This window comes from Mustela lutreola, chromosome 14, assembly GCF_030435805.1.
Source record: "Mustela lutreola isolate mMusLut2 chromosome 14, mMusLut2.pri, whole genome shotgun sequence".
Classification (NCBI taxonomy): domain Eukaryota; kingdom Metazoa; phylum Chordata; class Mammalia; order Carnivora; family Mustelidae; genus Mustela; species Mustela lutreola.
Genome location: NC_081303.1, coordinates 51,734,061 through 51,759,451, shown reverse-complemented (window position 1 = coordinate 51,759,451; position 25,391 = coordinate 51,734,061). Strand labels below are relative to the sequence as shown.

Here is a 25,391-nt window from a genome sequence, read left to right as displayed (position 1 = left end):
AGCGCTGCGCTCCGTGCTCTCACATACCCTGTCTCGCGTTACCACCTCCGTCACTCCCATTTCACAGATTACAAAGCTGAGGCCTGGAGAGGTTACGGAACACACTTGTGGTCCCACTGCTAGCAAGCCTCTGAGTAGAGCCTGGAACAGAGTCCATCCAAGTGTGGAGCCCATGTTTTTCTCAATCCACCACCGGGCACTCTAGGACGGCGCTTCTGCCACTCCCATAACGATCACTGAAATCCCATGCCAGTCCATGAGGGCCAGGGTTGCAGCTGCCAAACGAAGGCCCATCAATGACGGGACCTGTGAAACATTCGTCCATGGTTTATCAGATCAATGGGTCAGGCCCCCAAAGAACTCAGGACCCAGGGTACCATGTCACCAACAAAGCCACCAAGGACGGCCTTCTACTCTCTCGGGTGGCATGAGGGAGCCATCCTTTCCCTGCATGCCCTTCGGGCCCTAGAACTGGACCATCCAAGCGCCCCAAGGGGCAGCACACAGCCCAGGGGTTCTCCTGCTTGCCTGAGGTAAGCAACAACAGATGTGAGCCTCAGGCAGTATCTTCATTCACTGGCAAAGCATCAATCCGGGGAGCCTCAGAGGGAGCTCATCTGTTCCCACAGTCCATTCCCAGGGACACGTACCTCCCCGGAAGCCCTCCCAACCCTGCCCTTCCCCATACCTGGACCATCTCTGTGGGACCACGTGTGCCTGGCCGTGGCCCAACCGTGGGAGCTGCCAGTCACACAGACTAGTTATCTGGTTCCTACTCTGTGGTCCATCCTATCCATCTCTGAGACACACAGGCTCTCCCCTCCTCAGGGGCTGACAGCTTTCTCATAATCATCTACTAAACAAATTAATAAAATAAAATAAAATAAAATAAATGATGGACAGGAAACTCTAGAAGTTCTGGGAAGTTCTCCTCTCATAGTTTCCAACTGAACTACAGCCATTTCCCTATAAGAAAAGGCAGCTGGTTCACGGCTTTCAAAAGTCGATTATTCCAGGCCTGGGTTTGTATACAGCAATAGTCACAGCGGCTGTAACTAGAGGTTTCTTCTTCCTGTTCCCCTTCTCTTCAGCAGATAACTCATCTGTTCCTTCCCCTTGCCCACCACAAACCTGGGGAAGTGACGCGAACATCGGAGGCTACCCCTTCCAGGACTGACGCAGAAGATGGCTGTCCTGATTCCACCACCCCATCTGGGGGTGCCAGGAGCCCTGTGTGGCCAACAGGCAAAGTCCCCCAGGCTGGAACGTCAGCCCCCAGGGCTGACATGGCTGCTGCCCACACCACCTCTGGCAGACAAGATCTGACGGGTGGATTGCATGAATCACCTGCAAAGTGGGCCAGCCAGTCAGCCAGCGAGTCAGTCACAAGCACCCACTAATCCTTTCCCCTCCCAGGGATGGCACAAAATCTAGGCCAGTGGTTCTTCAACTCAGCTCCACATGGAATCATCTAGGGGATCTCTAGAAACCCTGCTTGGGCTCCGTCTCCGAGCTTCTGATGTGTGGTGTAGGGTTCCGCCAAGGTTTAGGCTGAACAAGATCAACACCAATAGAGTCGTCTTCAGAGTGTAAGGCAAAGACCTCAATTCTTATTCACCTGTCAGATTTTCATGTCCTCAAAGTGAAAGATTTGTTTCTGTCCATGGGTACAGAGCCAGAAACATAGAGTTGTATCTCTCAGGGTGGCCCGAGATGGAGAAAGAACAGGGAACTCACTCTGTTAGGGTTTCACAAACACTGGCCTTGGCCACGGATGTGTCTCTCCTTGGGGGTCTATGTCTCTCAGGGCACCTGGCATGGAACACACCTGCTCTGAGCCCCCGGCACTGGTGCCAGATGGTCTAGCTGTGCCCATGGCGGCTGGCAAATGAGGGTGCTGGTGGAAAAGAGGTGTGTGCTCTGCCATCTGGAGCTACGGAAGGGGCTGTGTTGCCTCTCAGGGCTCAAGGGTATTAGGATACAGCCACGTGAAGAGCCTGGGTGCTAGGAGTCCAAGCTCCCCTGAGAGTGAGCCCCAAACTTCTCTATTAAAAATATCTTTGGGGCTCCTGCGTAGCTGTGTCCCTTAAGCATCGACTCTTGATTTGGGCTCAGGTCAGGATCTCCAGGTCCGTAAGATCAAGCCCCAAACTGAGCCCCGTATCAGGCTCCGCACTCAGTACGGGGACTCCCCCCCCCCCACCTCTGTCTACCCCGCCTTGCCAGTCATATGTGCACGTGCCCGCTCTCTCTCTCTCTTAATTAATTAATTAATTAATTAAAACATATACATATATATCCCTAACAACAAAATGAAGAGAACCATCCCATGTGCTCTGGGGCCTACCTCAGAGCCGATTTACCCCAAGCTGAATTTTACTTTATGAAGAAACCCAAACATTGGTAAATTGTGCATCCGAACCAAGGACACATGGTCACGGTGGAAGAAGCAGCTCCGAATGAGTCCTGTGGTTCCTAGTATCCCCAGGTGGACCCAGGGCAGCAGTGGGGGTCGGGGGCAGGGGAGGAGCAGGTTGAGGAGAATCAGACACTCTGATACCTCAGATAACTTTGTGCCCATTGTCTTTTGACCCAAATCAAACAAACCTCATTTTTGCTGAAAATTTTACTCTCCCTCTTCTTAAACTTCTCAGCTGCTTCTTCTTTCCTGATGCTTTCATCATATTGCTCCCATCTGCCCACCTGAGGTCCTGCTCTCTGTCCCGGCCTCTCTGGCCACTCCTGCCCTGAACAATGGTGATGATGATCTGTCTCAGTCCGTGTCATCCTCACCACAAGTCCATGAGAATGCCCATTTCACAGATGGGGAAACCAAGCCCCAGCAAGGTTAAAGCTACCCACATGTAAAGCTAGCACTATACTGCCTGGCACTTAAATATGCATCTATTTGTATTAACCTCCAAGTAGACTAACTATCTTGAGTTGTCTTCCCAACTAGAGTGAATTTTCTTAATAACTTGTACCATACTTCTGTTTCTTCTTATGTCCATACCGAGCACGAAGTAAACAATAGACACTTGCTCAGGAACCTCCAGTGGTTCCCCATTGCCTACAAGGAAGGGGCGGGAGGAGAAAGAACTTATTTTTTTCCTAGGAATTGCAGTGCAGTGAGCCTCGGATATCAGCATGGACTGAGTTCTGTGGGAGACACACCTGCGCCTGTCTTACCTGTCGTGGCATCCTAGAGCCTAAGAGGCTCAGAAAACACCTACAGGATGAACATAAGCCTGTGTTTGAGGCCTGGCTCCCAAGACTAACTAAGTGATCTTGCGGAAATCTGATAACCTCTTCAAGCCTCAGACTCTGTCCTCAGTTCCAGCTATCGATTTGAAATACAAATCCTTCATTGCCTAATAGAATTCATGCACAGATAGGAAGACCAAATGAGAGCACGGGGCAAACACATTGCGGACATCATCAAAGCCACCCAAAGGCACACACTGTGACTGTCCTCCCGGGCCTACAAAGCCCGACGCCTAGGAGCCAAGCCCACGCCTCACTCTCCTTGAGAACTCCATCAGGATTGGCCGCTGTGCCCCAGAGCGTGGCACACTCTACACTAGCAGCTGGCACGCTTTTCCCGTCCAGCGCCAGGGAGCAAACACCCGAGGCTTTGCTGACCGTACAGTCCTGGCTACAACTACATCCCTCTGCCATCATGGCTTGGAACAGCCCCGGGATGAGCGCGGCCGGGGGTCGGTAGCACGTTATCTATGGTGCCTGGCGCATGACCCGTAGTCTGCCCCCTCCCGCTCAGGGTGCGGAGCCCCCATCTCCCTGAGCGCCATCTCCCCGGCATCGTGAGGTTTCCCCTGCCCATGGCGATCTCCTCCTTCTCTGCTCTCAAGCAGGAGATCCCTGCCATTTCAGTTCCCAAGCTGAGAAAGGCCAATACGGGGCTTTGTGCTAGGCGCCGCCTGCCCCTGAGGGAGAGTCCCATCGACAGCTGTGTTGTCCCTGCATGTCCCCAGCCGACCGGCCTTCTGTACTTCGCTCTGTCATGACCCCTTGCACAAGTCGCCAGAGGCTTCATGGCTTCAGCGGACCTGGGCCTGCTTTCCTCCCGGCGCCCGGCTCCCGGCGGGGGAGGCGACAAGCTGGCTGAGGAAGGGACGCATCTGGGAGGCCAGGCTCAGTCACCGGCTCGGGGACAGACTCCCAAACCCCAGCCCCGTGGCCCCAGTGCCTCAGGCTCCTGTCGTGGCCAAGCTGCCAATTACCACGTACGATGGACCTCTGCACCTGCTGGCCTACACGTCCACCCCACAAGGCCCGTGGAGGTGTCCTCGCAGCCTGTGCGGCAGCAGCTGGATCTACCTGGACCTGCCTTTTCTGGTTTCATTCTTATGGCACATGTGTTAGTCCCGTCTTCCCAAGTAGATGTTCCCTGGAGAGAGACAGATATGATGGCTGATGGTTGTGCCTCTTTCGTACCCCCTTCGAGGCTCTGTCAAGCTCTCTGTAACCTCCAAGGAGGTGGCCAGGACAGGGTGGGGCAGCCTGGGTGGCGCCCAGCCCAGAGCTGAGCCACGGACTGCAGGCAGGTCCAGGAGCCACTCCCACGGACCCGCACCCCAAGGGGCTGATGTGAAGGCACAGGCTGCGGGCTCCCAATTGGCGGCCGGCCCTGCTCAGCTCTTTGCAGCTTCCTGATCAGAACGAATGCAAGACCGTCCTGACCTGTGACCTCTCGCAAGTTACTTCCCATCTGAGGGCCTCAGTTTCCTCCTCTGTGAAATCATGAAGTGAGACGCCTTTGCAGCTCTATGAGGAGAGGGTGGTTTCTTTCATCACTGCTTCCTCTTCTATTTCAGAGAATTGGGGGTGGGGTGGGGGTTGGGGCCCTCAGAGGACAGCTGGCTTGTCTGAATCACAGGGGTGAGAACTGGCCTGAGACAGTATCAGGAAGCCACGTTTGTGGCGTGACTGGTCTCAGTACCGGCTGCTTGCTTTCTCCAATCGTCCCCAAGGCTCAAGGAGGTCTACACCTTCCTAACTCACACCACTCAAGAAAACAAAACAAAAACTACCCCGGAAGCCAGTGTCCATGAGCCTTTGCTGCATTTCCTCTTTCTCAGCTCTTAGCAAATCTCTCAGCAGCCGTTCTTTTGCCCCTTGGACAGAAAGCACCTCCAGGCCTATGTCAGGGGCGAGAGCGTCAGGCTCTGCTGCGAGCGAAGGACCATCCGCAGACACCTTCCAGGATAGCCTGCTGGCCTCGAGCGGCAGGGGCGCCACACACCTGATGCCTCGCACGTGCCCCTCCTACCTGGGAACTTCCGAACCAAAGGGGCAGACAGCCCTCTGCCTGGGCTGGGTACCAAATGCCCTGTTCAATGCCCAGACCACATGCAAGGCTCACTGGTCCCTTCTCGATGGCCTCAAGCAGATGGGAAGAAGGAAGCCCCTTGGGTCCTCACTGTAGGGCCCTCCCCCAAGTGCAGAAGGGCCTGTCTTCTGGAATGGCTGCCCAGCCACACCCTGGGTAGGGAAGGGATTTATTCCTCCAGATTCTTCTCTGGCTCCAGCCAACATCCCAGAAATAATAAGGGTTGGAAACTCCTCAATTGTGTTCTCCAGGAGGCTATTCCCAGCAGAGCAAGGAAGGAAGGAGTTTCAGCAGGGAGCCATGCGAACGAGCATAACCTTGCAGGATTCGGGATTTGAGCTGCTCTGGGGGAGGAGTGGGAAACAGAGGAGCAGGAAAAAAAGGGGGTGGGATTTGAGAAACTGGAAAGAAGCTGAAGACAAAACCCTAGAGCAGATGGTCCATGCAGACAGTCAGTCAACAGTAACTGATTGAGTTGCCCACGGGTGAGGCTGTGAAAGTCACCTTGGGACAGGAAGCCAGTGGGCCATGGTCCATGGGAGTGCACAGACCACCTGCAGAGGGAAGGCAGAGGCACAGGCCTGTTAAGAAGCACAGGGCAGCATGGGGCTGACGGAGCCTCGGTGCTTTCCAGGCAGCCACGTCATCTCCACGTGTAGGGGTGAAGGCTGTGCACCAGCGGGCTCCCCAGGGGGCCAGCATGGCCCAGAGCCTGCGCATGGTCCCTCCCTCCCACAAGCAGGGGCGGGTCAGCCGGGGTGAGTTGGGGCAAAGAACACCAGCCATCTGCAGGAGGCTGGGAGAGCCCCTTGCCCTTGGAGCGGCGGTGACTCAGGTTCCAGACCTACAGGGCCTCAGGATCATGATAAAGTCACTGATAGACCAGCACCTCACAAGTCACAATCCCTTTTAGTCCCTGAAATGATTCAGCCCCTCATCCCCAGACCCCAGTGCTCCCACCGCTGCATGACCTCAGTCTGTGCATGCACGCGAGTCGGTCCTCCCAAGGCTCCGATTTGTCTATGAAGTGCAAACAACAGGATTTCTTTACATGTTTGTCACAGAGATGAAATGAGTTCAAACATCTGGAAGTGCTTAGCACACTGCACATACACAGCAGGCACTTAATAAACAGCTAGTGCATGTACACAGCTGGCACCTCAATAAACAGCTAATGCACGTACACAGCACGCACTCAATAAACAGCAGCTAGTGCACATACACAGCAGGCACTCAATAAACAGCTAGCACTCAATAAATAATAGCCAGTGCACATACACAGCAAGCACTCAATAAACAGCTAGTGAATGTACACAGCATGCACTCAATAAAGTTAGTACATGTACACAGCAGGCACTCAATAAACAGTAACTAGTGCACACACACCCAGCACTCAATCAACAGCTAGTGCACGTACACAGCAGGCACCCAATAAACAGTAGCCAGTGAACCTTCACTGTGGCCACCATCGCCATCAGTAGGCAGCTCTCCAGTGAGGCTGAGGAATGGCGGGTTGGTAGGGCTGGCTCAACATGGGATCCCTCTGCCTTCACCTTGATTTCTGACAGGCCCTTCAGCCAGAGCCATGTTACAACTCTGTGTGTCCTAAGTACTTCTGTCGTCAGGGCCCTGGGCCCCTCTTCCTCCATTTTAAAAAAAAAAAAAAAAGATGGGAAATGTTACTTTATGATAGCATTGATATAAAATATATATATATATATATATATATACAGAAGAAGCAACTTCTTCAACCCAAGAGTTCATTTTTCTCCCTCCTGATTTCAAAAGAAATTAAGCCATTTTTGTGGATGCATGAGGAATTGTGGGCCCCTCAGACACCAAGACCACTGTGCCTCGGGATAAGTCAGCAATGCTCTCAGCTCCTGAGTCCCAGGCTGACCAGGGACTGAAAGTTTTCTTATGACCCAGGACCTTCAGTGCTAGAGTCAGGACAGTCTTGGGCAAACCAGCGATTTGGTACCCTAGTCCTGGGAACCCCCTCGCAGGCCTAGATGGAGGCCCTCGCTGTCCTTCACAGCTCATGACTGTGGGCCCCAGGGACACTGTTTGCTCGTCCACTCTCTAGAAAGCTGTATATGCATTCTGCTTGGGGGGTTTCCTGACGCTCCCCCCGGACCCCCATTCCCCACAGCCTGGCAGTGGACTAGACACATGGCCCTGGTGGCCTCTGCTGACCCGCTCGATCACGGAATGCAGACTCCCTGCGGACAGGGCCTGCCCTGATCACGGCAGCAGTGCCCAAAACAGTGCCTGGCAGACATGAGGAGCTCATCAACCATTTGCCTAATGAACTGAATAAAACATAAAGGAGTAATAAGACATACACACATGCACACGTATATACACACATATATACACATGAACATAAATACATACATATATACGCACATATACACACATACAGACACATGCACATAAAAGCCCAAAATAAATATAGGAAGAGTAAAAGGTTCTAGAATCGTATAAGGCTCCTCCTATAGGGTTCCTGGTCCACGGCACCTATCGACTTCTGAGACAACAGCTAGAAACCAGAGGAAACTCCTGTCCTGTTTCTGAGAGCAGGTGATGCAAACCCCTTCCTTTTCTGCTCTCCCTCCCCTGAGACTTGTGGAAGCTTCCTCCCAGCTCAGAGGTCTCAACTGTGAATCCAGGTGACACCAACCTATTCTACTGTAACGGCCACAGAACTTTTCCCTTGGGGCATTTTCTGATGCCCTGAGAGTTTCTAGGGCACGTGAAGGTCTTTCTCCATGTCAGTTCTCCTTACGGGATTTCCATCCTAGTTCCTCTCCCCTCACCCAGCCTCACATAGGTCAGCCCCCTTTCCATCTCCCTGACCCCTTAGTTTGACTCCAAAACCAGGGATTGTACCTTTCCCATCTCTGTGTCCCCAGGGCACCCAGAACCAGAGAGCACTGTGGGGTGAGTCAGGAATGATGGTGGGCAGCACGACAGAGTGGGTCCAAAACCCCGTGCCAGGCTCCAGTCTCTCCGAAGCCTGAATGCTGCTCTTTCAGAACCAATTTAAAGAGGATTCCACTGTAAACCACATGTCTGACAAAGGATCACTAGCCAGAATATATAAAGAATCCCAGCAATCCAACAAAAACAACAAAGAGACCCCATTTTAGAAATGGACAAAAGACTGGAATAGACATTTCTCCAAAGATAAAAAGATGGCCAATAAGCACACGGAAAGAGGCTCAACATCACTCATCATTAGGGATATGCAAATCAAAACCACAATGAGAGGCCACCTCGTACTTATTGGGATGGCCATCATCAAAAACAAAGAAAACAGCAGGTATGGGCAAGATCACGGAGACAACTGGAGCCCTGGGCATTGCTGGTGAAATGGCAAAGCCACCTCGTAAACGGACCACCAAGTCCTCGAAAGATTAAACGGGAAGAATCACCAGATTATCCAGCAAGGCTACTTCTGGGTTGATACCTACAAGAAGTAAGAACAAAAACTCCGACGGGTATTTGCACATTCCTGCTGACAGCAGCATTCTTCACAATGACCAAAAAATGGAAGCAAGCCCCGATGGATGGATAGGTGAACCAAGTTGGTGTAGACAGGCAATGGAATATTATGCACCCCTAAAAAGAAGGAAACCGTGGCACCTGCTACAGGGAGGAACCCTGAAGACATCACACTGAGGGAAATAAGCCAGGCACCAAAGGACAGACTGTATGATTCTAATTAGAGGAGGTCCCTCGAGTCGTCAAATTCCCAGGGGCAGAAAGTAGACTGGGGCTGGCTGTGGGGAGAGGGGGTGGGGAGGTGCTGGTAATGGGGACAGAGCTTTGGCGGAGAAGATGGAAATATTCTGGAGATGGTGGTGGGATTAGCACACAGCACAGGCAATGTACTTAGCATCACAGATCTCTATACTTAAAAAGGGTTAAAACAGTAAATGTTCTGTAAGGTATATTTTATCAGAATTAAAGAAAAAGAGGATTCCAAGGGCGGGGCAACAGGAGGCCTCGTAGCCAGCTGGCTTCATCTGGTTCCAGTATAGCTGGGGTGTCCCATAATTTCTGCCGTCCAGGCAAGTGAGCAGTCCAGCCTACTTGAGAGCAAGGTGGGCCCTCATCCTCTGGGGGTCGGCTCTTTTCCTGGGCCCCGGCCACTGTCCTGCACGCACGAAGAAGTCACTGGATCCTCCGGCTGACTTGAACAGCCCAGCCCAACTCAGAGGAGCTCTACAGCAAGGGGAGGGTCTCAGAGCTTCCCAGGGGCCTCTCCAGAGAGGGGCTCAGGCACACGGAAGCCTGGGCTCAGAGATCTAGAAGGGGCCCGGAGATGAAGTGGCTGAGGCAGCCGCATTCTGGAGCAACCAGAGTTGTTAGATGACTCAATGCCCGGGGACTCCCCAGCCTGCCTCAGGCACTCTCCCTCCAACCTGGCATGGCCGGTCAAGGTCAAGGAACTACGTTTGGCTTTCCAGCTTCTTCCCCCCACCCCCAACCCCGTCGGGAAACAGATGCATCCACAAAAGGAATATTTGGGGAAACACTTCTTTCTTTCCGTGTCTTCTTTCTTCTGCAGGCCGCAGAGCCATGGCACTCTCTCAAAGTCACCCAGCTGGGAGCTGGGAAGAGGCTGGCCTTCAGGGCACCCATCCCCACCCCCAAACCGCGCCCTCTCTCTCACACACCGGACCTCCCTGCACAAGAACACTCTGAAGAAGGCTTCCTCAGCTTCGTGAACAATCCATGTGCTCTGAGAGCACAGAGTCAAAGCATCAGTGTCCCAAGGCCGTGAGAGGGGGCGGCTTTAGAAACCCAGCTTGTGTGCTCTAACTCCAGGACCTCTCTTGGGCTGTCGGGGACGTGGGCACCCGGGCTGCAGGACCCCCCCCCTCCACGGGCCAGCTTCAGCTGGGCTGGAGCTCCCTGCAGAGCTCCCCAGAGGACTCATCTGACTCAGCAGTGGAGAGCGACCCAGGGAGCTGGTACCCAGGGCCCAGAACAGCCGTGCTGCCCACCCTCACAGGGACTTGTGCCAGCAGCCAGGACACCGGCCTGCATTGCCCTATAGAAAGGAGGGCAGTCACCCTGGCTCCCTCTCCCTGGAAACCCCACCTGTGCCCTGGGCTTTGCAAGCCCAGGGTAGGGGGAGGGATGCTGGGGCTTCTGCAGCAGCCCACATACGTCCTCTTGTCACAGTGCTGCCTGCCCTGTGAACCCCACCCCACGCTGCTGCCTGGGGACCAACAGGGAACATTGAAACATGTCTCAGTGGGTTGTTAGGTAACTCTGAGTCTTCTCCAGTGTGTGTCCTCTGGCTGTGTCACAAAGACTCAGGGGCAGGGACATTTGGTTTCCTCCGGCTCCCAAACAGCCTGGCAAAGGGCGCCATCCTCAGAGCCTCCAGGATGGACACTGCCGATGCGGGGTTGCGTTGGTGGGCAACTCCGAGCCTCATGGCCAGAGTTTCAGCTAGGAAAATTCTGGAAAGAGCTTTCAGAAAAGCAGTACGGCTTAGGGCCTAAGAGTTTTGGCATCAGAGTTGGGCCCAAATCCTGAATCCTCAGTTTCCCCATTATTCGATGGAAAGCACTTAGGACAGGGCATGCCACACGTCAAGGCCCGATAATTCACTGCCACTATTATACATTCTGACCATCTCCCAGCAGACCCTAGCTTTATGCTTCAACACGCCCTAATCATGAACCCCACTTCGCCACATCAAAATTCATCACCCATCTGCATTTCTCGAAATGGCCTTTATTATCCCAGAAGACTGAGAGTGAGTCCTGGAGCAGTGAGCATTCTTCCCGAGGTACATATGGCAAAGGCTTGTGGTCTGGGTTCCCAGGCCCCATAATGGGCTCACTTAAGGGCCTGGGTCCCTTGAGCAGCCCCCTTCCCACTCCACCTGGGCCCACAGAGGATGCTCAGACTACTGGGACTGTCCAACCGGGGCCCTGCTCAGAATTTAACTGGGAAATGAAGACAAACAAGAAGTGCGTTTGTTCCTCCCCCTGAACCTGCCCCTCTCCATGGCGGAAAGGCAGCCGGAGAAACCTGTCATAGGAGGCTCTCCCGCCTCCTCACACGAGCCCCTGGGCATGAGCTCTTGTCCCTGCTGCCGCCAGGCCCCTCTTGAGGAAGGACCAGGCCAAATCCTGCCAGCAGGTGCCAGGGCTCCGTTGCTTAGTGACCCAGTCCTGCCTGCCCTCATCCTCCAGGGCAAACAGCTGAGCAATCACAGATGGGACGAGAGAGCTGCTCTATGTTTGGAAAGTTGTCCTTGCATTTTCTGCTCACTCAGTGAGATTTTTCTTTTCAGAGTTACTGGAAAAATCCATTGATTCCACGTCCGGAATCTTAGCCAGCTTCCCTTTAGAACAGTCCGGAGATCAGCTTTCACACACCGTGTGCTCTGAGGAGCTTGTGCCTGTGCCCCCCGGCGAGTCCCTGTGGCTTCTCAGGATGCTCTGTTTGCAGGGAAGCTCCAAGCCCGCTCTTCCTTTATCAAACCTGCTTCATGTCCCTCCTCCGTGCCAAGGACACAATGATGACCAAGATGTGGCCCCTCGTCCGGAACATTTCAGCCCATCAGCACTGGCGTTTGGGGCGCACAGAGAAGTGAGCGCATGTGGACATGATCTCCAGACACCCCAGATCCACCAGCTGCCACTCTGGCCTCAGGAACCCACACTTTCCCCGCCGTGTGTGAATGTGGTGATCGGCCACACCTACCGCCTCTCCACATGTTTCTGTCAACAGAGGACCTGCCTCTCGAGCCCCAAGGCAAGGCCAGTGCCCTGCACACCTGCGTGCCCGCCATCCCCACCACAGCCCTGGGGGACCACTCAATGCCACTCTCCACACCAGCGACAGCCAGGCGATGAGAAGGACGAGGAGGGGCTCCCCAGCTGGAAGCTGATGCAATGGTGAGGCTGGGGGCCCAGATTTCCCCAGACCAGAGCAGGAAAAGGGACCTGGATTTCAGCACCAGGGAGCAGGCTGAATGAGAACCCCCGCTGCCTAGAGCCAGTCACCAGCGCTTGAGGCAGGAGGCTGGAGCTCCTCTGGAGATTTTCAAACTTGACTCTCACCCAAGGTGCCATGTGTGCAGTGGAAAGAACATGTGTTTTGGAGTTGGACAAACGTGGGGCGGAGGCCTCGCCCTTGACTAACCCTCTTTCACATACAACCTCATTGAATGTGCCCATCTTTCGGCTTGATAGCAAGGGCGATTCTGCCTGTGTGGTCTGTCAGAGGCTCTCAGTAGCCTCCTGACTTTCGAGGCACCCCCCGGAGCAGGGATCCAAGCAGGTGGAGATCCAACACACCACAGCCCCCCAGACAAGGAAGGACTGGAAACCGGGTTGGAGGAGGATGGAGAGAATGAATGCCGCCACGTCCTGATGAAAGCCATGTGGCTGCCAGGCAGAGACCGCATCTTCCACCGGGATGTCCCTCCGCCCAGCCGCCCGCATCCAAATCCTCCACGAATGGGGAGGGGAGCAACGAAGGTCTGTGGCCCAACATAGCTGGGGCCTCAGGTCTGTAAGCACTGAGATGTACTATTATCTGTCTGTCACCCCACCCCCCCACCCCCGGTCCTCAGGGCTACAAGAAAGCTAAAAACACAATGGCTTGCTTGAGGCCAATGGCTTGCTTGTACTGCAGGGTTGGGGATGCTGTATAAGGAACAGGGACCAAGGGTGGGCTTCGCTCTGGAAGCAGAGGGAAGGCTCTAGGGGCTTTGTGATACTGGAATGATAGGCCCCTGGCACTCATGAGCAGGATGTGCAAGAGGGGGAGAAACAGGACGGAAGCCAGTTGGGTGACTTTCTGACGTGTACAGGTGAGAGGTGATGAACACCCAACAGAGGGCAGGGCGGGGGCTGGGGGGAGCACAAAGGAGAGCCTGACCTCCGCAGCACAGGAGACTGAACCCACAGTGACGGGCTGGGTGAAGGGAAGAGAGGAGACCCATGAGTCTTCAAGGACGGGGGACTAGGAGGGCCAGAAACACAGCAAGAAATCACTTGCAGGTAGAAACTCTGACTGAGTTGGTTCTGGACGTACTAAATTTTAGCCATCTGAGGGGCATGCAAGACCTCCAATAGGCTACAGAGAATTTCATTCTAGAGCCAGGAAGTGAGGTAGGATGGGGGCCATAAGCTAAGCAGGGTGGGGGTGGGAGAAGAGAAGGGGGGGGTGGTCAGGACGGCACCGTGCATAGAAGCCACAGCCCCCGTGAGTCAAAGTTTTCTGCCACTACAGCTCCCTTCTTCCTCCTGGCCCTAGAAATGTAGTGCTCCTGATTCCTGGCAAATTTAGCTCATCCTCTCGTCCCCAGGGAATATGCTAGGCCAGGCCAGTGTCCCCATGTTCTTTTATGGGTAAATTGAGCCATCGAGAAGAGGAAACTGAGGCTCTGGAGGGGGACGGATCTGGGTCCTCCATACATAAGGATCCCAAAGCCAGATGCACAGATGTGGGTTACCTGGAGAGTTGGGTGGAAGAGAGAAGGGAACCCAGGCTCCTGGGCACCCAGGCTGAGCCAGTGGGGTCACCCTTTCCAGCTCATGGGCTGGGAGCTGGATCCAGAGTCCAACCTGGTATTGTGAACTAAGAGCTGGAATCCAGGCTTTGCTTCTAGTGTGGGATCTTTCTTCCTTTCTCCTTAAACTACTTGGGGGGATAGATGTTGCATGTGCCCCAAACTGTAACTGGAATTGCTTTATAGGGAAAATCCAGCTACGTCAGGATAAATGGTCTAGCCTGGTGGAACAGGGAGGGGAGGTTTGAAGGGGAGGTTTCTGGAACACAGCGGTGTTTGAGTTAAGTCCCAAATAGTCCTAGAGAAGGGGACGTGTGCCAGCCAGGCAGGTCCTCCTCCTGACCCCTCCCTGCGGAAATCCTTACAGCTTAGAACCCAGTAGACTGTATCCATTAGCTCCATGAAAAGGTGGTGAGAAGGATCTGCTCCCACAGAGGACGGATCCTCAGGGAAGAAAATCGAGACAGGCTCCTCTCACAAGTGTTCTTGCTGAAAGGACAATGGTGACCCCGGTCTGGAGAGATGACGTGGCTGGACCACGGCCCCTCAGGTAACAGCTGCAGCTGCCGTGACCGGCCAGGTCTCGGCTCGCAGATCTGGGGCTTCCACACCACGGGCTGCTCACCGTGGCAAAGGGCCGCCACTCCGACAGCCTCACTCAGCGGGTCATGGTGAGGGTAACAGGGACCCAGGGGCCCTGAGGCCTCGGTTCTGTCTCTACTGAGCTGTGTGAGCAAGGACAAATCTCTGTAGCTTCTGGCTTCAACTTCCAGCCTAGGAACCCGTCTGGAATCCGTGACAAATGCCATCTCGTATTTTAATGGAAATTATTAAGTATTTCTAAACAGGGGTTTCCCTGACTTTAGCCCAAATTAAATATTTGAGGGTCGGACCTCCAAAGGTGCAGGACCCAGCAAGTCTGAGACAGGGTCCCCAAGTCTCCATTTTCAAACAGTGATCCCGAGGGTGCGTCTGAAGGAGGAGGCTGGACCACCTGCCGCATCGCTGGAGGCTTCAGATGCTACGGAGGCACCGAGAAGGGCCGAGTGAGGCGAGCATCTGTGCTCAAGGAGCTGCCAGTGTGGCTGGGGAAGACGGGACCTCATCCCGGGAGCGCCAGATGCTCGGTGACCCATGGAGGAGAGTTTCGGCCCATTTCCAAGAAAGTATGAGCAGAGCTTCCAAAAGTGGGTGTCGGGCAAAGAGGCGGGCAGGAAGGCTTCGTGCCGGCGCCAGAGAAACGCCCTCACCGCAACCTGCTTCCTCGGCCACCTGGGCTCACAGCTGCACTGCATCTCCCAACCTCCCTTGTGGTGAGGTGTGACCACGTGACCCAGTTCTGGCCAATGGCGTGCGGCTATAGAAGACTCCATTTCAGGGCTGGCCCACGAAACCTCCCATGTGTTAACCGGAGCCCCCCACCTGCCAATGTAACTTGACTTAAAGGGGGGCTAATAACTTGCTCTTATGTGCCAGGACGGAAAAAAGGGGGCTGTTGGCCATAACCTCTCATCCATCCTGATGATACAAGATGCGAGAGAGAAGACAGAGCCACTACAGCCAACCTGCACTCACAAGTCTGCTTTTGAACCCAGTGTTGGTGCCGTGTCGCACCCGAAGGGGATGCGCGTTGTGTCTTCCCGGGTTTCCCGTCTGCACTAGAGAAAAGCCAACCCCAGGGAGGGCCAGAGCCAGCGATGGGTGGTAAACACCACGGGAGGGGGAGACAGGCTGCCGCCTAAAAGGAAGGCCATCCTGGGTCTGGGCCGGCACGAAGCATCTTTGGCCGTTAATCTTGGTCTGTGCAGGTTCCTGAGATAATGCCTAAAAATGTGAGCTATCCCAATACTTCCAAAGATTCTTAAGTTATTTCTACTGCTCAAATTTGGAACTCATGTCTTTTTAGTATGCCTTTCTCTCTGGCCTAGAAGGGCAGGGGCAGGAGCTGTGCCTGAGGCCCGGGTGTGCCTGCTTCCGGGGAGAGACGGGATTTCCCTGACTGGTCCCGGGGCCGTCATGGTGGGCTGACATCCCCGTCGTGCCACAGAGGCCCTGTCAGGGAGGGGCTGAAGGCCAGACACGTGCAGGAACAGAACCAGAGGTGGCTTCTACTCTGACCCCTGAGGCCCTCTTTCTCTTTGCATCTGTCTCGAGTTTTTCAAGAATCCATGGAGTCAGCACAGAGAAAACCTGGGAGCGGGAGTGCAGGGGGGGATGCGAGCGTGATCCACGTGCGCTGAAGGATGTTTAACCACAGAGAGAGTCAACCTTCTGTCCTCCGTATCCACAAAGAAAACAACCACGAGGAGGAATATCCAGCAAGTGGGATTTAGGGCTAGACACCCAAAAGTTCTTTTTAAATGACTAAAATTGTAAGATTTTGGAACTAATGACAGGGAACCCCCTGCTAGTTAAATGGAGAGTCAGTGTGTCCTTGACTAGCGTGCCTTATGGAACGGAGCCTGAAGTTGTCTGGGTCTTTCCATTCTGTAGAAGGCTCTGGGAGGACAAGGACCATGGCTGGTCCGGGGTCACCCACTGGGTGAAGAGGACCAAGAAGAGCATGTGACAAGAAGCCCAAGAAGGGGGTGAGTCCTGGCTCCGCCTGACACCCATGTGGCCTGGTGCAGCCTTCCCACCTCTCTGGGCCTCAGTTTCTCCATCTCAGAGGAGGGCACTCGACCAAATGGATCCTTTTCAGCTCTGACATTCTGCAAGAAGCAGGCGTCCTGTGTTTTCAGGAAGCTCAGCCACCCTGAAGCTCTGGGTGGCTCCAGAGTCTGGGGCTCCTGGAGACACGAGGAGAGCTCAGAGGCCAAAACCCAAGCTGCCACCACCTGAGGGCATTGGGAAGACCGATGGGGCCACAGACAGGACCCCACAGACCCCAGACAGGAATAAAGAAGCAGATGGTGAGGATGGCCAGAGGGCGTGGCCTCACTGTCACCAGCCCTGCTAAACGCCACATGCTGCCTTTAGTCGGACTAACCCAGAAAAATCTCTGGGTCAGGAGGCAAGCGGTGTGGATTTTAACCCTGGCTCCATCCTAAACTTGCCGCGTGACCTGGGACAGACCCCCCCCCCCCCCAGCCTGGGCTGCCCCAGCCTGCTGGGTTGCAGCCCCAACGACATCACCAGCCATGCAGGTCCGTTCTCCCCCAGGCCCCCAGGAGCCCCGTTTGGACACAGGAACCCACGGCAACGTGATGTAAGTGCCCTCACATGAATCCAGCGCTGCCTCAGCCCCCTGAAGCCTCCTGCTGTCCCTGTCACCTTAGACAAGCCGCAGGACGGCACACATCTGTCACTTTCTGTAAGGGCCCAGGGCACAGTGCCCCTTCTCCGCTGCCAGCTCCTCATTCTCACCCCCCAACCTCCCACCGAAGGGGCTGGAGAGGGGAACTCCTTGGAGGCGGGACCAGTGACAGCTCCCAGGTGGCGGCACCAGGAAGAGCAGCTTGGGCCCCACCAGGCGCAGGCCTGAGGCAGATACAGGTCGTTCTGACAAGGCTATTTATAGCCACCGTCTTGACAACGTTGCTGGGATGAGGGCCCTAGTCTCTCTGCGACCGGGAAACACACAGACGCCTTTCCTTGGAGACAGGAAAGAGGAATTCCCTTAGGAGCTCGGACGTGACCTGTCTTCGGGGAGGAAGGAAGCAGCCTTCTTAGGGATCAGAAAGGGATCGTGATAGCACAGGAGGTTTCTCTGAAACCCCCCTCCAGTAGCGGCTGCAGGGGAGAAGACGGAACTGAAAATGTGATTAAAGGCAGAACGACCCTTCAAAGGACGAAAGACAGAAACATTTGGATGAAGCTTCCCCAGCTCCGGAGTCAGGCACACACCCCTTCACCCCCCAGGCCTCACTCCCCAGACTGGGCCGTGCTGAAAGCAAGCCTGGGCTGAGAAGCACTGCTGTCCGGCCCGGGATCTCCTCAGCCAGGGGCTCGGCAAAGGCCAAGCTCAGAGGGGCTATGCCCACCATCCTTTCCCGTCAGGAGCACTCAGCCTCATCACCCCATGCAGGGTCCAACAAACAAGTTTCTTAGAAGGGATTCCTGCCCCGTTGAGGGCTTCTGTGCTGGGGCAAATGAGGTATGCAGAGACCTCACCTCAGGGCATGGATTCAAGATCTAGACAGAGTAAAGAAAGAGCTGACGTGGGCGCCAAACCAAAGGAGTATTTTCAGGAACGACGCTTTGGGAGACGAGGAGGAGCACAGAAGGCGGTCTGGGCCAAGAAACAAGTCACCCACCATCCCCAACCCCACCCCGGGAATATTTTCTTACAAGATATTTCTATCTCTCCCAAGAAGTACCAGACACAGCTACCGCTTTCCTTTGCCAAGGAAAAGAAACCCCAGCTTTTGCAGGGCCCTTTCGTGCGCCCCATCCTGCCAAAAGCCCACCTTCTGGGACCAAGGGCTCGCAGCCTGGCTGACAGTAAGCACCGCAGCTAAGCCCCCTTTTCAAAACAGGAACCATTTCCTCCCCAGGCAGCAGCAAAACTCTCTAGAGCCATGGTCTGACCTTAGCTGCATATCAGAAGGACGCGCGGAGCTTTTCAAAATCCTGATGCTCAGGCCATACCCTAAGCCAAAGTAAGTCAGACTCTCTACTTCTGGACAGGTACCCACATTTTCTAAAGCTCCCCGGCTAATTCTAGGGTGCAGCTAAGGCTGAGAACCACCGGTCTAAAGACCCCAGACAGCCAGAGTGCCTGTGGGGTGAGGGGTGAGGGGCTGTCCACACCATGAGGCAAGAACCCCAACAGAGAGCAGGGCACCACCCCTTGGCAGCCATGCCCTACCTACTCCTGTTCCCCAGCCCCCCAGTACCGGCCCTGCTCCCCAGCCTCATCACAGGGTGCCCCAGATAGCAGGCGCTGGTTCCAGGGGTCGTTTTAGTTGATTCCTTCAAACACCAATATCAAAACTTTCCTTTGGTTCTTGGGCATCCTCTCACAACCGAAAGGTCCAGTACATTGGTGTAATGTCAGAATCCAGGAAGTGCAGGGTCTACAGGCAATATGAATTAGTCAGGAAGGAGGCCCCAGAGTCAGGCCTGGGGAAGTTTCTGGTGAATCTGCCCATGTAGGACCGCTAAATTGATGAGTGTGCACAAACCTGTGAAACTTAGCAGCTCACTTCTGTCTGTGAGCAGTCCCTGTTAGGCAATCTCTCCCCTTGGCTTGGAAGCCTCTCATCTAAATAGCACAACAAACAAACAAATAGAGCTCTTCTGCCGCTCCCACCAAGGATGTGGCAGATCCGTGATCGGTAGCAGCCGGGAGGGTGTGGCCAGGGGACTCGGGCGCGCCGGGTGCCCAGAGTTGCTACAGGAAGCACATACGACCCCCTTCAGGTGACCCCAACAAAGTCAGTAAGTTAAAATGGTAGCAAGACAGAGACTTAGAGAAGGTTTAGTTTGCTTCTAAAAACTCCCTACACTTCTGCAAAGTCACTACAACTGTGTTTTAAGATGGTTTCTGGCCACTCACAATACGGAAGTGTCGACCTGTGAGTGTTTACCCTACTGGGTGCCATCCATTTTCCACCCAGAGCTTCAAAGCTCAGGTTTGGGGCGGGGGGGGGGGGGGGGTTGACACAGAGCAGTTGGCCTGTCACCTTCCCAGGCACAGGTGATCATGTCACCAGACTGAGCCAAGCACTGTCACCAAGTCATAGAGAGCCGTTTTGAAAAGGTCCAGGGCCAGGAAATACTGAAAAGGGCATTAAAAAGAGAAGAGTGTTTGCTGGTGGTCCTGGAAGGGCTCCAGATCCAACCTTTGGTCCACTTAGCCCACAAGTTCAAGAGGGTCCCAGGGCAACTGGCCACCCCTTCTGATAACACATGGCCTTGCCTGTTGGCCAGGATGCAGGTTTCCCTCCTGGACCACGGAAGTGATTCTCTCTGGCCCCTACCCCCTAAACCCGCAGTCAAAGGCTTTTGCATTGGATCGTGATGTTTACCTTGGAAGGATGTTTGCTCTGCACATTTCTGAAGAAGGTGGTCTTGGCAGTGAAGAAGCAATCCTCCAGTTCCTCCTCCAGGCTGCAGTACCCACTACTCATGCTGCTGTCCACCGTCATCTAGCCCGGGGCCCCGCGAGGCACAGGGCGCGTGTCACCGGCCGGGCTCCTGCGGCGGCCCAGGGAGGAGGGGATCCCCGCCCCCAAGATCTACCAGCGCGAGCTCCCAGCCTCGCAGCGGGCTGGGGTGGGGGGGTGCTGTCACCCGTCTAGGCGCAGCCCATCCGCCGCCTGGGCTCTCAGGCTGGGCCCCGAGCGGCTCCGGTGGAGGGGTAACCTGCGCCCTTCTCTGCGCGCCGCCCGGGCTGCAAGCTCCCGGGTGGGACGTGGGCGCCCGCCTCGCGCGCGGCGCTCCCCGGCTCACTCGGCATCCGCGGTTTCGTCCCCTCCGCCCCGCGCGCAGAACGCCATCTCGACACCTCCCCCGCCTGCCCGCGCCTTTCCTGCCCCTCGCCCTGCGCGCAGAGGAGTCGGAAGCCACTTCCTCTCGCAAGGTTCCCCAAAGCCCGGCTGGGCTGTCGCGGCGCCCCTCCCCCCGCCCGCCCTTGGCCTGCGCCTCCCCACCTCCCTCGGTGGCCCTGGATCCCCGGGACAGGTGGGCCTGGGGCACCAGAGGTCAGGTTAGGGATGCCGGGAAGGAACAGACCGGGACGCGCGCGAGGGAGAAAATTCCCTATGGCCTTTCTTCATGCCTCTGGAAACAGCTCCTTCTCGTCACCCATGATGGCTCATGTTCAAGGAGTAGAAAGGGCTCTAAGGTCCTCGCCGGCTCCCCTCCCTTCCTCCCACCCTCCTCCTCATCCACTCTCACATCCCCCATTCACCAGGAGCCCGGTCAATCAGAGTGGTTGGAGAAGTAACCGGAGAAGAAGAAAATCAATATCTGGTCTGCCTGGAGAAGCAGCAGTATTTTAACTTGGAAATGCGAGAAGAAACTGCAGGGGCCCCACAAACATATGCAAATCATATGCAAAGTTATGGCAACCTGGAGCGCGAGCCTCCCCTTCCTCCCACGCGCAGCACTTGGCCCTCCGGAAGACTCAGGATACCAAAGGAGCCTCCACACACCAAATAACCCAAGTTATCTATACATTTTTCCTGACAGTCTGGCCAGGAGGGGGTCTTTGCCAGTTCCTGTCATTTCTATCAAAGACGGCTCATTACATGTCCCCATCAGACTGGATGAAGGAACATCTTCCTCGACCAGGGTTTAGCCCTCCAAGCAATTAGGGTGATACTCCCATAACCTTTCGGCCCAGGTCTGCACAGCAATAGCAGTTAGAGGTACCCTTGCTTGCTTGCATAACTCCTGTGCCTGGGCAGTAAACTTCCCCAGCGCCTTGAGGTAGAGAATATTATTCCCATTTTATGGATGAGGAAACTGAGGCTCAGAGTCCTACAAGGAAGATATGTGTCCTGGGACTCAGACCCAGGCCTGTGCAACTCCAGGGCCCATGCTTTTAGTCTCTTGATCTACAGTCTCTCCACAGAAATGGGGCTGTTCTGGTGTGCACTCTGCCATCTTTCAGTAGAGTGGAGCCTGGAGTCCCATGACCAGCAAGGCAAGGCCAGGGGCACCGTTCTCAGAGCCTGATGCCCTGGGGACACTGGTGTGTCCCAGAGAGTGGCTAAGAGGGGCGATCAGGACTCTCTCCGGGTTTGCGCGGTTCTTCCTTGCAGGTCTGGAACACTCCAATCCGGGGGAAGCACAAGCTGGCCAGAGGGCTAGACTCAGCCCCCAGATACCAAGCTGCCCGCTCCATTTTAAGCTATCGTTATTTTTATGAGAAACTCCCTCCCTCCCCCACCTTAGCCAAATCTGTCAGTGCTCAGGAGGGTTTCAAACTGCAGCCCAGTTTGGCTCTATCCTCCAACACAGTCTTTCTCCCAGAAGCCTGTGAGTGCCTGGCAGGTAGAAGCACAAGACAGCTGAGAGCTGCCCACCGCCCTGGGCTCAGGAGATCGGTCCACACCAGCAGCAAGTGCAGGTGAGCAGCTGGGGGGTGGGCTACAGTGAGCTACTGGGTGTTTTGGGAGGAAGAGCTCACCGCTCATAGGGTTGAAGAACCTCTGGCTTGGTCTGGAACAATCTTTCCTTCAAATGAGTATTTTAGTGCTAGTTTCTTGGGGGTGAGGGAGAGATGTCCCCAGAGACAGCAATTCAGGCAAAAGAATCGTGTCAGCCTCACCAGTACCTCCAAATCCAATGCTGACTGATGAACGCTGCAGGGAGGGAGCCCCTACATGAGCCTCGGGCCCTCAGTAGCCTGTTTTGTCCAGCCAGCAAAGAAATGCACTTCTCTTTATCAAAGGAACCTCCTGGCTCTGTGGGAATCCAATATTTAAGGAAAAAATGGGCCCAGATTCTTTGTGGCCACACTGTGTCCTTGGAGTCACACAGGGACCTCTGCAAAGCAATTGCAATGCCACGCATTCAAAAGGCACAATCCTAAGAGACAGCAGGTGACAACCTCTTTGAACCCCAAACCAAAGTGCCCCAGGAGTTGGCATGCCTCTCTTCTTGTGCACAACATGCCCGCTGTGAGACCTGGTTAGGAGAAGTTCTAAGTGACACTGTGTTCTTTTAGGGTGCAGCTACATGCCATTCCAAATATTATGCATATTTGCTGCTGTCTGAATAGGGCTTCTGGAAGCCTTTTTACCATTCACTGCTTGGCCAGCTCTAGAAGAGCAGGTTGGAGCAGGTTGTTATACCCATTTCACAGGTAGGAAAGTGAGGGAAATAACAGGTTCCATCACAGCTCCTGCTTCCCAAGTCTCTTCCCTCCAAGTTAGTGTCCTTCCCCCACCCCGCTCCACCTGCCTATGACTCCAGGCCTGCAAGGGAGCCATGAGTAAGAAGTCAGCAACACAGAGACTGTGTTGGTGAGGACCCTGGGATTCGAAGAAATCTGCAAAGATCAAACACAATAAAGTTGGCCAGCCTCCAGGAGGAAAAGTCTAGACTGAAGCTCCAGGGGCCTTAAGAGAGGAAGACTGGATTCCTTTCAGTGTCTAATGACCCCGTCAGCACCTCTTCCCTATGAGTAATCAGCACTGAGAAACTGGGAGAGGGGGAGAAGGGGCAGGGGAACGCAGGAGCCACTGGCGGGGAACATGCAAAAAACAGGGACTGGCTGTTCTTGTCCCTGAGCCAGGGAAGGGGCGTCTGGACCTCCGGCTGCAGCCTAAGCCTCGGGAGCCTTAAATCCAAGGCATCGTGCTGGGGTTCTGGAAGCCCCACTGAGATGGTGAAGTGGGTGACTTTCCTGGCTCAAAGTTTCAGATGATGAAAAACACTATTTTAAGCTTCCTTCCTTTCTCAGATGTGATCCTGACATGTGCCCAGATCCCCTCATTTGATCCACCGCGTGGTTCCACGTGTTCCAGAAAAGCAGTATCACAAGACCGGGAGCCGGGAGCTGCTACTCTATCCCAGCTCCAACTCCGGCTTGATTCGGCGTCTGGAGCCGCTCAGCACCCGAGGATTCCCCCACTGTCCTGCTGCAGGGTGTGGGGGTGGAGGTCAGATGGGGGGGCCTTGTGACCTACCAACACATTCAGAGGCTGAAAACCAGGGTGACGTGCCCCTCGATCCCTGAAACAGAGTTTGAAATTATTCTTAGCCGGTACGTGCAGGCCTCGTACGGCTAGCTTCGTGTGTATCCTTTCATTTAATTCCCTCCAACCAACTGATGAGGAAGCTACAGTTCTTATCTCTCTCTTACAGAAAGGAGAAGGAGGTTTGGGCAGGTTAAGCAATCTGCATGTAGTCGTACATGCTGGTTCATGGTGGAGCCAAATGAACCTAGCGGGTCTGACCTCAGAACCCAGTTCTGGAACACTCCGTAATAGTACGTTATTGCTCCCGTAGTACCTTCCTGCCTGAAATCACAGGCCATCACAAACCACGCAGGACCTGCTTTCCCAGCCTACCTATGTCCTGTCTTCCCGTCAGCTTGTTGGGATTTTCCAGGGTCCAGCCACTGAGTCTTCTGGTCCTGGCACCCCGCACCCCCAGCCCAGGAGCTTAGTCTGATGTCTGCCAGTGGTGTCCATCCTACCTCACAGACTCGTGCCTCAGAACCCTCTCCCTCCAGGTAGCCCCAGGTGGAGCTACATCTAGCTCCAGCCACAGCTCACCGAGTACCCGGGGCTCCCCTCTGAAGCCTCGCGGGCGACAAGTCCGAAACTGAGCTCGTTATTCCCTGCTTCCCCTCCCCCTGCTCCTTCACCATGAGTAGGTCCTCGCTCAACGAATGCCATGAACATAGATTATTGCAAAGCTTTCTAGTAGTTTCCTTTGTTTCCCTCTCAGCCTTCTCCAAACTCCCCGCCTCCTTGTGGCCAAAGTCACCCTTCTGTACTAAGATCTGATCAGGGCTATTCTATTATAAAACCTTCTATTCAAATTTCAACTAATAGTTACTGAATATCACTGCACTATACTCCTTACTCTGTGCCCAGCTCTAGTCGCTTATTCTTTCATCCTTTCATTTAAGAAATATTTACCAGGCACCTTCTACATGACAAGTACTAAACTAGGAGTTCGGACTGAGGCCTGGATAAGACATCGTTTCTGCCTCTCACCACACAGTCTAATAGAACGGCAGGAAATAAGAAGTTATATTAGAATTGCCAAGTTCTTGGGGCGCCTGGGTGGCTCAGTGGGTTAAGACACTGCCTTCAGCTCAGGTCATGATCTCAGGGTCCTGGGATCGAGTCCCACATCGGGCTCTCTGCTCTGCAGAAAGCCTGCTTCCTCCTCTCTCTCTCTCTGCCTGCCTCTCTGCCTACTTGTGATCTTTCTCTATCAAATAAATAAATTCTTAAAAAAAAAAAAAACAAGAGAAATTTATTAAAAAAAAAAAAAAAAAAGAATTGCCAAGTTCTTACACATTTTCTGATCTCACCAGATCGGCACAACCCTGCAAGGAGATATTTTGCAGATGAGTAAACTGAGGCTCAGAGTGGTTCATTTGCCCAAGGTCACAGAGCAAGTAAAGGGTAGGATCTGATTTTAAACCCAGAGCGCCTATGTCCGACAGCTTTCCACGACAATCGTTGTCCTTCATCCAACAACTCTCCAGTGCCTGCAGGGAGGTTCCAAATTCTGGAGCAGGTCTTCAAGGCCCTTCAAGGCCCTTCCGGACCCATGGCCAGCCAGCAGTCCATTCACACCCACCTCTAGCCACAAGACAGCCTCCCTCCTTAAGCTGTGCAGAATTTGTTTCACATTCCTGGCAGCTGCCCTGCCCTCTTGTGGTTTGTTTTGCTGTTTTCTCTGCCTGTCAAAACCCCCCAGGTCCTCCCCTCTTCCTGACACATGTTCACCAATCCCAACAGGACGGCCTCCACCTTCCCCACGTTTGTCAGAAGCAACCTTTCCCAGATGTCCTCTTGGTGGTGGTGGTGGGGGTGTTGAACCTTAAGAATTCCACTCTCCATCCCAAGAGCT

The 25,391-nt window shown here is 54.4% G+C and overlaps 1 protein-coding gene across 2 annotated transcripts in view; it reads right to left on the bottom strand.

Annotated features, from left to right (window-relative positions):
- RASSF5 (Ras association domain family member 5) overlaps window positions 1–25,391 on the bottom strand; it is a 66,333-nt gene that overhangs the window by 8,150 nt on the left and 32,792 nt on the right. Inside the window, exon 1 of one of the 2 annotated variants that reach the window (XM_059145299.1) lies at window positions 19,874–20,440. The exons of the other annotated variant lie outside the window; for it this stretch is intronic. Within the exon in view, the coding sequence (XP_059001282.1) occupies window positions 19,874–19,993 (120 nt within the window). The 5' untranslated portion in view covers window positions 19,994–20,440. Of the gene's footprint in view, window positions 1–19,873; window positions 20,441–25,391 lie in introns of those variants that run through there. 2 annotated transcript variants of the gene reach the window in all.